Here is a 14119-nt window from a genome sequence, read left to right on the forward strand (position 1 = left end):
CCACACATTTTGTAAACAACCATGTCAAGTTATGTTGTTCCCCCCCCCCCATGCTGAAAAACCTTTTAGCTGTGACAACAGTGCTCATCGGTTTTTTCCTCTAAATCTTATTCTAAAAAGTTTGATCAAGTGAATTTGTCATACAATATGTTCTTATGTTTATATTCATGACTACATTTCTGTACAGGAACCAGCTAGTCCCTGTTTTGATAATTATGGATGCCTAAGTCATATGAATCAGATCGTGAAGCTGAGGCTCCAATACTTTGGCCACCTCATGAGAAGAGAAGACTCCCTGGAAAAGACCCTGATGTTGGGAAAGATGGAGGGCACAAGGAGAAGGGGACGACAGAGGACGAGATGGCTGGACAGTGTTCTCGAAGCTACCAGCATGAGTTTGACTAAACTGCGGGAGGCAGCGGAAGACAGGAGTGCCTGGCGTGCTCTGGTCCATGGGGTCACAAAGAGTCGGACACGACTGAACAACAACAAAGTCATATCAATGGTGTGACTGCAATTAATAGAAGTAATGATTTCACTCCATCAAATGTTTGCATCTCAATCCAAAGTTATGTTTTTCATCACATACATTGTTGTTGTTTTCCTGGTCCAGAATCAACACACATTATAATTCCTGGGGTGCTCTCCTTGATTAGTTGGCATAGCACCTCACTCCGACCATAGTTTTAGACTAGGCAGTACGTGCTAACACCTTGATGAGATGAAGTAAGATAGACAATATAGCTCCCCAATGCGGGGTGGCTGACAGAAAATCCGCTAGCACTAGGTACAAATGTATTCAATAAGCACAGCGGACAGGTACACGGTTGGCGGTGTATTGAATTTTGGGAGTGGAGAACTATAGATGCGAACAGCACAGGCGGTTTACAAGTGTGAAAGATGTAAAGGCAAGAAATGCAAAAGCTGGAATGGAGGGCTGCGGACAGGAAATGCAGTACAGATCCTTCCTTCCTGCCCTCTTCCCTGATCTGCCTCCCAGGCCCAGAGCAGGATAAATCCCTGGCCTTACCTCCTTTCCTGAGGGGCAGTAGGCAGGATGTTATGGCTTGCTCGGAGCGGGTTCGTCCTGGCCTTCATGCGAGCTCTCTGCAGCAGTTGCTTGGCCTGTTCATGCCTGGGACTCAGCTCCAGCTCCTGGTTGGGAACAAAGGCCCTGCAGGCAAAGCAGCAGGGAGCAAGGAAGCAGCGGAGGATTAGGGAAAAAATAACAAGGATTAAGAGTGGTTTAACAGTGACGATGGCAGCAGTGTGGTGGGGAGACGACACACTCATGGAGGCTGGGTTTAGGTCCCCTGCAGCTGCCTGAGTTCACACTAGGTGGCATCTTTTAGGTCAAGATATAGCCAGCTTGGTAACATCCATCTCAAAACTGATTTCTAGACACGCAGCCAGGATGAAAAGCTGCAGGGAGGTCAAAGCATTTAAGGCTGAAATTTGTACATTCCAGACCTAAAGAAGCTGTTCAATTACATATGACAGCAAGTAAAAAGATGTACTTGGTAGTTCCTTAAAAATTGCCCTCCAACCCGACCGAAGAGAGTCCGAAGCAGTCTTGCATGCACATTTTTAAAAGAATTGGGAGGCTCTGCAGTACCCAAAACACTGGAGTGGAAGACTATACGTTGTTCAAAAAAACAACAACACAGACTGATGATGATGAGATAGATAGATAGCTCTCTGGCACATATGATGTCAAAGGCATCCTGGAGGTGCCCGCAACTGGCAAATTCATATCTTCTGAACACAGCACTAGTTGTGTTGCCAGGGGCCAGCTCTGGCCTTTCAAGCACACCTGCGCCAAATAAACCTGAAGAACTGAGTTTCCCCACAGATCAGGGCAAGACTAAGAAGCCAACATTCATATAATGGGCAATAGGTCTTCTCTACGAAATTGCTTCCACATTCCCAAAGTATGTCACCTCAAGACTCACGGAGACACTCTGGTTTAAAGAAAAAGGAAAACAATCAAACAAACAAACAAGACAGACAATCCAGGGAGCATTTGCCTAATGAGTTTTGAGGCCAAGGATCTTCTCGCTTCAGGAAGTAATCTCACCCACTCCCGCAAAAAAAAGCAAGGGAGCACACTCTACATGCCTAGATGAGATGTTTTGTTTTAATTGTTCCCCTGAAAAGGGTATTGTGTTACTCAATAAATACTGACTTGCACCAGTCTTTATTCATTTAATGAATAGCTTCCCACGAGGCGTCCCAAAGTGATTTATAACACAATAAAAACCATACAGAGAATAATTACAGATACAGAAAAAGCAAAAATCATGGGTTTGTTCTTAAACAGATATTAGTATTCTGCCCTTCCTTCAAGAATTCAGAGTGGTGTCCATGGGCTTCTTTAAATCTGCTTTATCTTTGCAACATCCTTGCATAGCAGACGTAAGCAGAGAAGCAGTGGCTGACGCAATATTAATAGTGAGCTTCAAGGTCGAGCAGGACTGAGCAATATAGATATACAACCCTACCCACCCTGACTAGGGAGTAAGCGCCGTCAAATATACTTCTGAGTAAACATCATTAGGATTACCCTGCAAATGAGAGGCTATGGCTACTACACCAGATGGGTTAAGAAGCTGCTTTATATTCAGTTAGATTCTTGGTCCATGTAGCTCAGGACTGTCTACACCAGTGTTCACCTTTTTTTCAAACCCAGGACTCGCCATTAGACAGAGCATGCATTTGGGGACCAATTTCTTAATTTTTAAAAATGATACAGTGCTGCTGTTGCGACACACCTTAGATCAGGCAATGACCCACCAATGGTCCACTGCAGAGCATTCCAAACTTTTCACGTTGGTGACACACTTTTTAGACATGCATCATTTAGCAACACAGTAAAGGGAGGGAAATGTAAAGGACCCCTGGACTGTTAAATCCAGTCAAAGGTGACTATGGGGTTGCGGCACTCATCTGGCATTCAGGCCAAGGGAATTGCCATTTGTCCACAGCTTTCTGGGTCATGTGGCCAGCAGGACTCAACTGCTTCTGGCACAACGGGACACCGTTTCAAGTGCCAGAGCACACGGAAACGCCATTTACCTTCCCGCCGCAGCGGCACCTATTTATCTACTTGCACTGGTGTGCTTTCGAACTGCTAGGTTGGCAGAAGCTGGGACAGAGCAATGGGAGCTCACCCCACTGTGGGGATTCAAACCACCGACCTTCTGATTGGCAAGCCCAAGATGCTGAAACCAACCCCTTTCCAGCCCCGGGAGGAGCGCAGGGAGCATTTGTGCAACACACCAACACTGTAGCTGGCACACTAACATGTTGAGACACACAGTTTGTAAAGCTCTGGTCTACTGACTGACAGCATCTCTCCAGCATGTCGGATCCAATTCTCTCCCAGTCCTGCTTCTTTCAGATATATCTGGAGATCCCAGGGATTGAACCTGGGATGATGTTATGGGTTTGGGGGGAGGGCTAGAATTAATCAAGGTTTGGTTAAATTTTGCCAAATGTGCGACACCCCTGGATTTACTTACGCTAACAAGCTAAGCCAGCTCGGGCAGAGCTAGCTGGATGGGCCGTTAGCAGGGGACAAAGGCCACTGGTGGCCTGTCCAGGAAACCACTAGAGGTTTAGGGTTTCAACTTTGAATGGCACAGGTTGTTGGGAGGTCCTTGGAGTTGGTTAGCAATGGGGAGGAGGAAGAGGGTCAGCGCCCCACATCAGCTAGGGATGGCAGGCTGGAACAAAGAGACCCAGGGGATGGCTTTTTGCAGTCCTTTCATCCAAAGCTGCCCATAATGCAGAAACCAGACTTCATAGCCAGCAATCCCTCCCTCTAGGTGCAGATTGTATCTATGTATAAATTAAACCACGTATCATCAAGACACCACAGTCTCTGCTGTGCCTCGTTGTCTCCAAAGGGAGCACAGACCCTGGTAAGGGCACCTGCAACCCCTGGAATCTTGCGCTGCTTGGGGATCTTGGGGTGGCGTAGAACAATCTCACGCCTGCAACGCAGCTACTCTGAGAAACAACTCTTCCTCTAAAGCCTGTGCTGGATCTGCTGGTACCACCCTCTAACGCTGTGCTGAATCCAAAGCCTCCCCACCCCCTCCATGCATCGCTGCTGGCACGCCAAGCATCGCCCTGCAATGGTTTTCTTTATCCCTTCCCGTCTTCTGAGCACTGCAACACTAGAAAAGGAAAGGGGTGGGTGGTTGGTGTGGGGGGGGGGGTCCACCATCTTAAAGCTTTCACTGTTTCACCATGTGACCCATTTCTCTCTGCACACTCAACATGCCTCTCGCTCAAACCCTTCCCCTATTGGTCTTCACCCTAATTTTCGTGATTATTTTAATCTGCTCACAGACTCACTTCAGCTGGCCTGAGCTTAACTCTTTCACTGCAGCCTGCACACCTCGCGATGCACATACGGAGGCTCGCATCTTGCTCTGCTGAGGTTTTTCGGAAGGAGCAGCAGAGCACAATGAAGCCGACTGCTGTTTTGCAGAGAAAACACTCCCCCGGTGATGTGCAGAAGCCCCTTGTGTAATTTCAGTTCAAAATTTCCCAGATGTTTTGCCCGGGGGGGGGGGGGGGCGGTAATGTTATTTTCAGCAACAAACCAACTAAGATGGCCTTTAAGCAAACCACTCTCTCGTCGCATCCATAGCGTAATTTGAAGCAGTGGTTCCCAAAGTGCGGTCTGTGGCACGTCTGTGGATTTGTGGTTGAAGATGGGAGATGGAATATCCATATGTCCTCACTGACTTTTAATTGTATTTTTATTTCTTCCTTCGTATTTTACTGCATTACAATTTGATTTCTAGAAAATACAATATATAAGAAATGAAAGAAGCTATAAAAATGCTATTAAAAATCGTACACCATCTAGCATGGCGTATTGCAATTGCTGCAACAGGCAGAAAAATCATTAAGTGGTCTGCAATGACCCTCATCAATATTAAAGCAGTCTGGTGGGTGGGGATTAGAACCAATCATTTAAAGCACATCTTTTTCCTAAAAGAATCTGGGGAACCGCAAATTAAAGGGGAACACAAACAGCTGCAAACGTGCAGTCAACTCCAGTGTGAAGTCCCAAGTTAGAAATGGCTATCAGCATTTTTGGATTGTGTCTCCTTGCCTTAGCAGGGGAATGAGGACACTGAAATCTTACCGGTAGCCTTCAGAATCCTGTAATGAAACTCCAGAATCCCAGTCTACATCATTTGCCAGAATCTCTGTAAACACAGGACAAGAGAAGTACATGTTATTATTGTGTATACTTTAGCCACATGAAATGCAGCATGGTATGTGAAAAGACACATCTCATACAGAGTAAAGGCTATTTATATTCAGTGTTCCTCACCCCCAAAGATTTGGGCCCAATTCTGCTCTTAGTGTCCCAATTCTGCACCACCCAAGCATCCTACTCTAGGCTCTGTACAAACTTGTAAGCCAAAATACCTGGTCTGCTTTTTGGGTGGGAGAAAGGAATGGGCTCTTGGTATTCTTTAGGTCCCTTTGTATATTCCTGGCTGCCTGATCTGACTGCAAGACATGGCATACATATATAGTAATTATTCCATGGGCGATAAATATCCTTGAGAAACTGCTCCTGGCCTCTCAAATCTAATGACTGTTGCACTCCGAAGACCGGAGGCCTAACTCATTTACGCACATATATGCTTGGGCTTGCAAATCCTATTAATAGTCTTGGCTCCTACTGCCCTGGGACCTCAATGTCCCTGATTATTACCGTCCTGCTGCCAGCCAGCAGCCAAAACCTGCAGGCTCCTCCTGCCAGTGCAAAGAAAATACCAGCAGCAACTGAGGAATCCTGGGACTTATCGTTCTTGAGAGAGTATGTGCTTACTATTAGCCCCAGGAAGTTGGTTCCCATTGGCGCCAGAGGAAGCTTCCTTCTTGGGGCTAACAGTAGCAGAGAAGGGGACATTTTTGCTGGGATATTGCGGGGGGGGGGGTGTAGGTTAAACCTATTCAGCCCCCTCTCACATGCAGTTGTTGTGACAAAAATTTTAGCCCATCCCCACAATTACTTTTTTTAAAGACCAAAGGCAAAGGGATCTGTGGAATCAACATGGACTAGGGGCCCTCATATGGATTGCAGGGTGAGGAGAATGGAAGAACAGCATAAGCTGGGGACATGGTGGGGTGGCTGCATCCCCCGAGGTTCAGACCAAGCCGTTTGGGGGAGGAAAAAGCAAGGATCAAGTGGAGAAGGAGGTAGAAATTCAGTTCTGGCGGGTCCCCCCCCCCCTTTTTGCAATACCCGTATTTTCCGTTCTATAAGACGCACCAGACGCACCTAGTTTTTGGAGGAGGAAAACAAGAAAAAATATATTCTGAATCTCAGAAGCCAGAACAGCAAGAAGGATCGCTGGGCAGTGAAAGCAGCAATCCCTCTTGCTGTTCTGGCTTCTGGGATAGCTGCGCAGCCTGCATTCGCTCCACAAGACGCACACACATTTCCCCTTACTTTTTAGGAGGGAAAAAGTGAGTCTTATAGAGCAAAAAATATGGTACTTTCTGAGCTCTTACAGTATTTCTCCCCACTACTACCCATCCAAGTTGCAAATCCTGTTCGGTTTCTGAAAACCACTTCACCCTGCTTGCACATACCGTTACTGGGCCCATCTCTCCCACGGCTTGGGCCATCCTTCTTGTGACGACGCAGAGTATGCAGCTCCCGCAAAGAATGGCTATTAAACTGTGTCGCGTTCAACATTTCCTGCAGCATCGACCGGTTCCTCTCCACTCTCTCTGCCAGGGACAGGGTGCTGGCATTGCTTCCGCCGCTGCAGAGACTGTCCCAGCTCTCGGTTCGCCAAAGGCGGCCGGTTGTTCCCGCCCCACAGGCGTCATCTTTGTGGAGAAAAGGACCGCTTTCAAAATCCATACCATCCTCAAAATATTTCTGGTTGAAGGAAAGGTCCTTTAAGGAGCTGGCCCCACAGAGGCCATTTTGCGACGCCCTTTTTGCGTTTCCTGACGAGCCCCTTTTATCCATCCTGTCACTTCCTGGAAGCTTCTGGAATGCCTCGGGTGAGCTCCAGCCCATGCTTGCAGGCTCTTCTGCCGCCTTAGACCCCTTCAGAGGTTCAAATTCGTCAACAAGCAGGCTTGTACGTACTGCCCCTTGAGATCCCTCCTGCTTGAGACGTGGGTAGTCAGTGCTGTCCAGCAGCACATCTGTCAGGTAGGTGCGGATCTGGGCCTGAGGTTCCACCACAGCATCCTGAGGAGCAGGCTCCGTCAGCGGCTTCCCTTTCCGGGCCTTGCCCTTTTTGGGAGAAGCCCGCTCCTGGGGTGCTGCCTCCGCCTGCCTGTGGACAGCACTCCTCTTCTCTTTCAGAGCTTTAACTTTGGACTCCAGAACAGAGGTGCCCTTGCTTGTATCCCGCAGCAGCCCCAGTGGAACCCAGGATGGCCCGTTGAGACAATGCTCCCCTGTATCATCAATGTTCTCGGGAGGCTGTTTCGCTCTAGGAATATTTCTGACACATTGCTTCAAGGTGTTCAGCGTCCTTCTCTTTTCAGTAGCGAAATTCCCTTCCATGCTCCCACTTGGTGGTGAGGTACCTTTTTTGTGGGGGAAACAATAACAGACGTTTCAGTACACTTGCTGGGCAAGAGAACATTGTCTGAAGGGCCTTACCAGGGGGCAGGGTTGGCTAAAAGAGAACAGGGCCCCTGCACCTTTAATAGTTGTCTAGAATTGGGAATTATCAAAGGTGCAATACCTCTGTTCTCCTTTGCATCTGGCCAACCTAAGAGGGACCCCGTTAGATGGTTTCATGCTCTGCACGCAAATATCCATAATTATTCAAGATAACCAAAATTCTGCACAAAATAAATCCTGCCTAAATTGTGCAAATTTATGTATTTTGTTAATTTTACACCATTTATTCTGTTCTCTCCAACTACGGGGACAGAAAAGCAGGAAGGCTGAGAATTAAAGGCCCACTCTGTAGTCACTCCCAGGGTCATATTTACTACATACCCAAATCATAATCCAGATTTTGTCAAGAAAAGCAGAATCTTACAGCCTACATGCATTATGTAAATAGAGCAAACAGCAATTTAACATAATTTAGTCTTCAGTTTTATTATTTTGCCTAATATATTCTGGTTTTGCTCAGTCATATGAAAGTGGAAGGAGTTTTGCAGGGCACTGGTCATTTATTCAGCCAGCACTCTGGTTTTTAAGCAGCCATTCTTTGAAGCATATATCTATTAGCAGCTGAAAGAAACTTCCTGGTTTTTCAAATGAAAGCAGAGAACCTCAGAAAGCCCCATTCTGCATCCCATACCACATTTCATGGCTGGAATCTTAAATGCATTTACCTTGAAGCAAGTCTCATTGAATTCTGTGGGCCTTAATTCCAAGTAGAACCACACTGCACGGTTTTTACTGCATGCCTGCAGAATCACAACACACACAACCCTGATTGTTTTGCACCTCATTCAGACCCACACATGATTCCTGAGATTTCGCAAAGTGATTCGCACACAGTGTAAACTCTACCCAGAAACTTCATTTTTTTAAAAAGCAAAGAGTGTCTTTGGAAGAAAAGATATCCCAACCAATAGCAAAAATTTGGTCCCCCCCCCCTTAATTTTGGCAAAATCATGGTATAGAGAAAACCCTGCTATATCATAACTAAGTAGCTGTCACAGTGAGCTTTGTACAACTGTTGGCTTTCCAGATGTAAGGAATTCACAGAATAATTTTCCATGTTCCATCCCATAGAAATAACAGATAGTGCAAATCTGTCTACTAGAGATCTCTCTCTCTCTCTCTTTCTCTCTCTCTCGTCAGGAGAATGGCTCACAGCAAAATCATAACACAGTAAATAGGAGGAAGAAGAAGTATTGCTGAGTTACTTTTCGTGTTTCTCAGGAGTGGTGCTTTGGGGCACGATTAACCCCCCCCCCCCAAAAAAAAGCAACTCACCCCTTCGTAAAGTCTCATCAACACTGGAGTTTAATGTGGATTTAGAAACATCTTGTGTCTCTTTTGTTTGTCACATCTATAAAATATCCTCCTCATCCAAGTCGCAATCCACACTTTCCACCTGCTATATTTGGATTTCCTCAATCCATGGATAATCTGGCCAGGAAATAAAACGGTACTACAAAACTTGCAGTTTTGATGCTACAGCACTGAGGGAGGGGACAAAACAGAGCTGCAGGGCCCTTAGGGGAGGGAGTCTCCTAAATATCCAGCCTCTTCACACATTCTCAGCTGCACCTCTCCCAGTTATCAACTTCCACAGCCATCTCCAACAAAGCTATCTCAACAATGTCCACAGATGCTTTAAACATCTGAAATATATGGAACTGGCAGAAATGACTGGCAGAATCCGAGACCAGGGAGAAGAGTCGGTGGAGGAAGATTGGAAGAAATTTAAAGACTATCTACAGAAACATTGTAAAATTTATGAATGTTAGAAGGATGTTGGAATGAAGTTATGTGGTTTTAGCAGAAATGTTATAAGGGTTTAGGAAAAAATAGACTGTTAATTGGTGAAAGGAGGGAAAGTAAAGTTACATTATATTGAGATAAATTACAGAACAAAAAGTGGAAAAGATGGAAAGGATTTGCTGAAATAGTTAACTGAACTAGAATACAAAAAAGGGAGGTGTGAGGAGGTCAAGGAAACAAGCAAATGAAAGACAAGTTATGGGAAGATTAGCTGTTTTTTTTTCTTCTTCTTCTTTCTTATTGTGATGCGTTGTTTTGTTCTTGTTTGATATGGTGTTTTTACTCTTTCTTTTTGTAACCTTTAAAATTTTAATAAATATTATTTATAAAAAAATAAATAAACATCTGAAATGTACTCCAGCTTGGGAAAAGGTTTGCAAAGGAGGGGGCCATGGAATCAAGAGCTTTTTCCCCCGCTCGCTGCTCTACTGGGTGGTTGCAGCGGCAACAAGCAGGCAAGCATGAAAAAGGAGCACTGTGCCCATGGCAACCGGCATGTTCATGCCGCTCTTTTCAAAGGCATGGAAAAGAACAGTTTCCTTATTACTTTTGCACCGTCCTACTGCCTATTATGCCCAATTTGGATTTAGAACAGGGCAACCCGGTTTAACGGAGAATGTGTCAGAACCCAATGCAAGCTGCGTGTAGCTACAGTCAATCGCTAACCTTGCATTCAAGACAGAGGAAACCATGGCCATGTTCACGCAACGCTACAAACCATGGTTTCTGCATCGCACAAACAAATGATGTGATTGGCTGGGGACGTTCGGAAACACTTAATAGCTGCCCCCAGACTGGCTCAGGGACACTAATCACAGCAAACCGGGAGGGAAAGAACAAGAGTTCTTCCAAGAAACCGTCCCTGCAATGAAAAATGCAAGACGATGGTGCTACACAGCACGGATGCTCCACATTTGCCATCCCATCCTCCTGCCACTCCAATGTGGTACACTGCACCCTTTGAGGGCCACTGCTGTAGATAGAGCAATGAGACCAAGCTCTTGGTTTCAAACCGACTTCGTTTGAGGTTCGGGACCCGTCAACTTCCTTTGCCGAACCACCATCTCGCTCGCACACAACCCAATTCTGGAGCCAGCAGCTGTTGCCTCACCTTCTCCATCTGAGCCCCAGCCTCATTTCTAACTGTCACAGTAGGAAGCTTCTACTTGCGCATGCTTTCAAGTCTAGGGAGCACAAAGCCCACAAGAGCATCATTTCTAACTACAGTACAGTCATACCTCATGTTGCGTTTGCTTCAAGTTGAGCGTTTTCAGGTTGCATCCTGCGGTGACCCGGAAGTACCAGAAAGGGTTACTTCGGGATTTCACTGCTCGCGCATGTGCAGACACACAAAATGACATCATGCGCAGAAGCAGCGAATGGCGACACGTGCAGACGCGGGTTGAATTCTGCTCATGTTGCGAATGGGCCTCCGGAACAGATCCCGTTTGCAACCAGAGGTACCACTGTACCATGGTAGGAAACCTCTACTCACGCATGAATTGAAGTCAGCAAGCAAGCCTAGGGAGTGCAAAGCCCGCAAGAGCATCATTTGTAAATGCCACAGTAGGAAGCTTCTACTTGCGCATGCATTCAAGTCCAGGGAGTGCAAAGCCCACAAGAGCATCATTTCTAACTACAGTACCATGGTAGGAAACCTCTACTCATGCATGCATTGAAGTCAGCAAGCAAGCCTAGGGAGCGCATGGCCCGCAAGAGCATCATTTGTCACTGCCACGGTAGGAAAATTCTACTTGCGCATGCATTCAAGTCTAGGGAGCGCAAAGCCCACAAGAGCATCATTTCTAACTACAGTACCATGGTAGGAAACATCTACTCATGCATGCATTGAAGTCAGCAAGCAAGCCTAGGGAGCGCATGGCCCGCAAGAGCATCATTTGTACCTGCCACGGTAGGAAGCTTCTACTTGCGCATGCATTCAAGTCTAGGGATCGCAAAGCCCACAAGAGCATCATTTCTAACTACAGTACCATGGTAGGAAACCTCTACTCACGCATGCATTGAAGTCAGCAAGCAAGCCTAGGGAGTGCAAAGCCCGCAAGAGCATCATTTGTAACTGCCACGGTAGGGAAATTCTACTTGCGCATGCATTCAAGTCTAGGGAGTGCAAAGCCCACAAGAGCATCATTTCTAACTACAGTACCATGGTAGGAAACATCTACTCATGCATGCATTGAAGTCAGCAAGCAAGCCTAGGGAGCGCATGGCCCGCAAGAGCATCATTTGTACCTGCCACGGTAGGAAGCTTCTACTTGCGCATGCATTCAAGTCCAGGAAGCGCAAAGCCCACAAGAGCATCATTTCTAACTACAGTACCATGGTAGGAAACATCTACTCATGCATGCATTGAAGTCAGCAAGCAAGCCTAGGGAGCGCATGGCCCACAAGAGCATCATTTGTAAATGCCACAGTAGGAAGCTTCTACTTGCGCATGCATTCAAGTCTAGGGAGTGCAAAGCCCACAAGAGCATCATTTCTAACTACAGTACCATGGTAGGAAACATCTACTCATGCATGCATTGAAGTCAGCAAGCAAGCCTAGGGAGCGCATGGCCCGCAAGAGCATCATTTGTCACTGCCACGGTAGGGAAATTCTACTTGCGCATGCATTCAAGTCCAGGGAGTGCAAAGCCCGCAAGAGCATCATTTGTAACTGCCACGGTAGGGAAATTCTACTTGCACATGCATTCAAGTCCAGGAAGCGCAAAGCCCACAAGAGCACCCCCTGGAATTTGCAATACAAAGAGACAGACGGAGAAGATTCGTGCTCACCAAGCCTTCTCCGGCCAGCTGCCCTTCACTTTCCTCGAGGGGGAAATGGGCACGGCTGCAGCCTGTGCAACTGAGTCCGGGACTCGCAGCTCTGCGAAGTCATTCTCCCCGAATCCATCCAAGACCCAAGAGAAAGAGAGAGTTTTGCACCGACTGGATCCAGCAGAAGACCTGAAAGGATGGAGCAGCCGCTCAGAAAGGCAAAAGGGACTTTTCTTGAGCCCTTGGCATCCCCTGAAGAAAACCAGGAGTCTCTTCTCACTTCATTCACCTCCTCATAGGCCAGTGAGAGAAGATGCCAATACAAATATCGTTTTGTACACGATATATATATAGCACAGTTTAGGGAGCAGGGGTGCCCAAAGAAGATGCACGTATAAATATCATTTTATATACACATATAATATAAAAAAGCACACGCTTAGGAAACGAGGGCGCCCAAAAAGCGCGCAAAAAAAAGCAGGGCCTCAAGATGTAGGGAGGATCACTCGGCCTCTTTCCCCAGCCAGGCAACCCCCCCTGCGCCCTTGGGACCTGAGAAGCGGCATGCCGGGGAACGCGAGCCCGGCGCTCCCGCTCACGACTAGGCCGCGGCGCCAGGCCTCGCCGGTCTCGACTGGGCCGGCAGGGAGGCCGAGGCTCTGGCTTGGCGGCTGAGGGGGGCGAAGCTGGGAAGGCCGCTGCTCGCTCCTGAAACCCCGGAGAAGGGAAGGAGGGAGGGATGGCGGAGGAGGAGGAGGAGGGAGGAAGCGGGCTGGCTCTCGCTCTCTCTCGGCGGCCGCTGGCTGCCCTTCAGGAATGCGCCCTTCTCTCTCTCAGGGAGATGATGGCTGGAGTTAGAAAAGACCTCGGAGGTTGGGGACGACGAGGCAGGAGGCGAAGGCCGCTCTCCGAAGGAGAAGGGGGGGAAGCTGAAAAAGAATTATTATTATTATTATTATTATTATTATTATTATTATTATGTGAAGTCCGCTCTGAGGAGAAGGGGGAGGCTGAAAAAGAATTATTATTATTATTATTATTATTATTATTATTATTATTATTATTATGTGAAGTCCGCTCTGAAGAGAAGGGGGGAGGCTGAAATAGAATTATTATTATTATTATTATTATTATTATCATGTGAAGTGCGCTCTGAGGAGAAGAGGGGAGACTGAAAAAGAATTATTATTATTATTATTATTATTATTATTATTATGCGAAGTCCGCTCTGAAGAGAAGGGGGTCTGAAAAAGAATTATTATTATTATTATTATTATTATTATTATTATTATTATGCGAAGTCCGCTCTGAAGAGAAGGGGGGAGTCTGAAAAAGAATTATTATTAATTATTATTATTATTATTATTATTATTATGCGAAGTCCGCTCTGAAGAGAAGGGGGGAGTCTGAAAAAGAATTATTATTATTATTATTATTATTATTATTATTATTATTATGCGAAGTCCGCTCTGAAGAGAAGGGGGAGTCTGAAAAAGAATTATTATTATTATTATTATTATTATTATTATTATTATTATGCGAAGTCCGCTCTGAGGAGAAGAGGGGAGACTGAAAAAGAATATTATTATTATTATTATTATTATTATTATTATGCGAATCCGCTCTGAGGAGAAGAGGGGAGACTGAAAAAGAATTATTATTATTATTATTATTATTATTATTATTATTATTATGTGAAGTCCGCTCTGAAGAGAAGGGGGGAGGCTGAAATAGAATTATTATTATTATTATTATTATTATTATTATTATTATTATCATGTGAAGTGCGCTCTGAGGAGAAGAGGGGAGACTGAAAAAGAATTATTATTATTATTATTATTATTATTA

General features: G+C 45.9%; 1 protein-coding gene and 1 long non-coding RNA gene across 3 annotated transcripts in view; one reads left to right on the forward strand and one right to left on the reverse strand.

Moving 5' to 3' along the window:
* KIAA1614 overlaps nucleotides 1–7567 on the reverse strand; it is a gene marked incomplete at its 5' end in the record, with an annotated part of 28153 nt that extends 20586 nt beyond the window's left edge. The window contains 4 exons of one of the 2 annotated variants that reach the window (XM_083743758.1): nucleotides 1031–1174; nucleotides 5165–5228; nucleotides 5455–5538; nucleotides 6631–7567. In XM_083743758.1, the coding sequence (XP_083599884.1) occupies nucleotides 1031–1174; nucleotides 5165–5228; nucleotides 5455–5538; nucleotides 6631–7567 (1229 nt within the window). The remainder of the gene's footprint in view (nucleotides 1–1030; nucleotides 1175–5164; nucleotides 5229–5454; nucleotides 5539–6630) is intronic. The other variant, XM_083743759.1, reaches the window with a different exon arrangement.
* The window catches only part of LOC310846896, a 12525-nt gene continuing 5858 nt past the window's right edge, over nucleotides 7453–14119 (forward strand). Inside the window, exons 1-2 of the long non-coding RNA XR_014565598.1 lie at nucleotides 7453–7578; nucleotides 12275–12574. This is a non-coding gene — a long non-coding RNA (uncharacterized lncRNA). The remainder of the gene's footprint in view (nucleotides 7579–12274; nucleotides 12575–14119) is intronic.

This window comes from Podarcis gaigeae, assembly GCF_964106915.1.
Source record: "Podarcis gaigeae genome assembly, chromosome: 6".
Lineage (NCBI taxonomy): Eukaryota > Metazoa > Chordata > Lepidosauria > Squamata > Lacertidae > Podarcis > Podarcis gaigeae.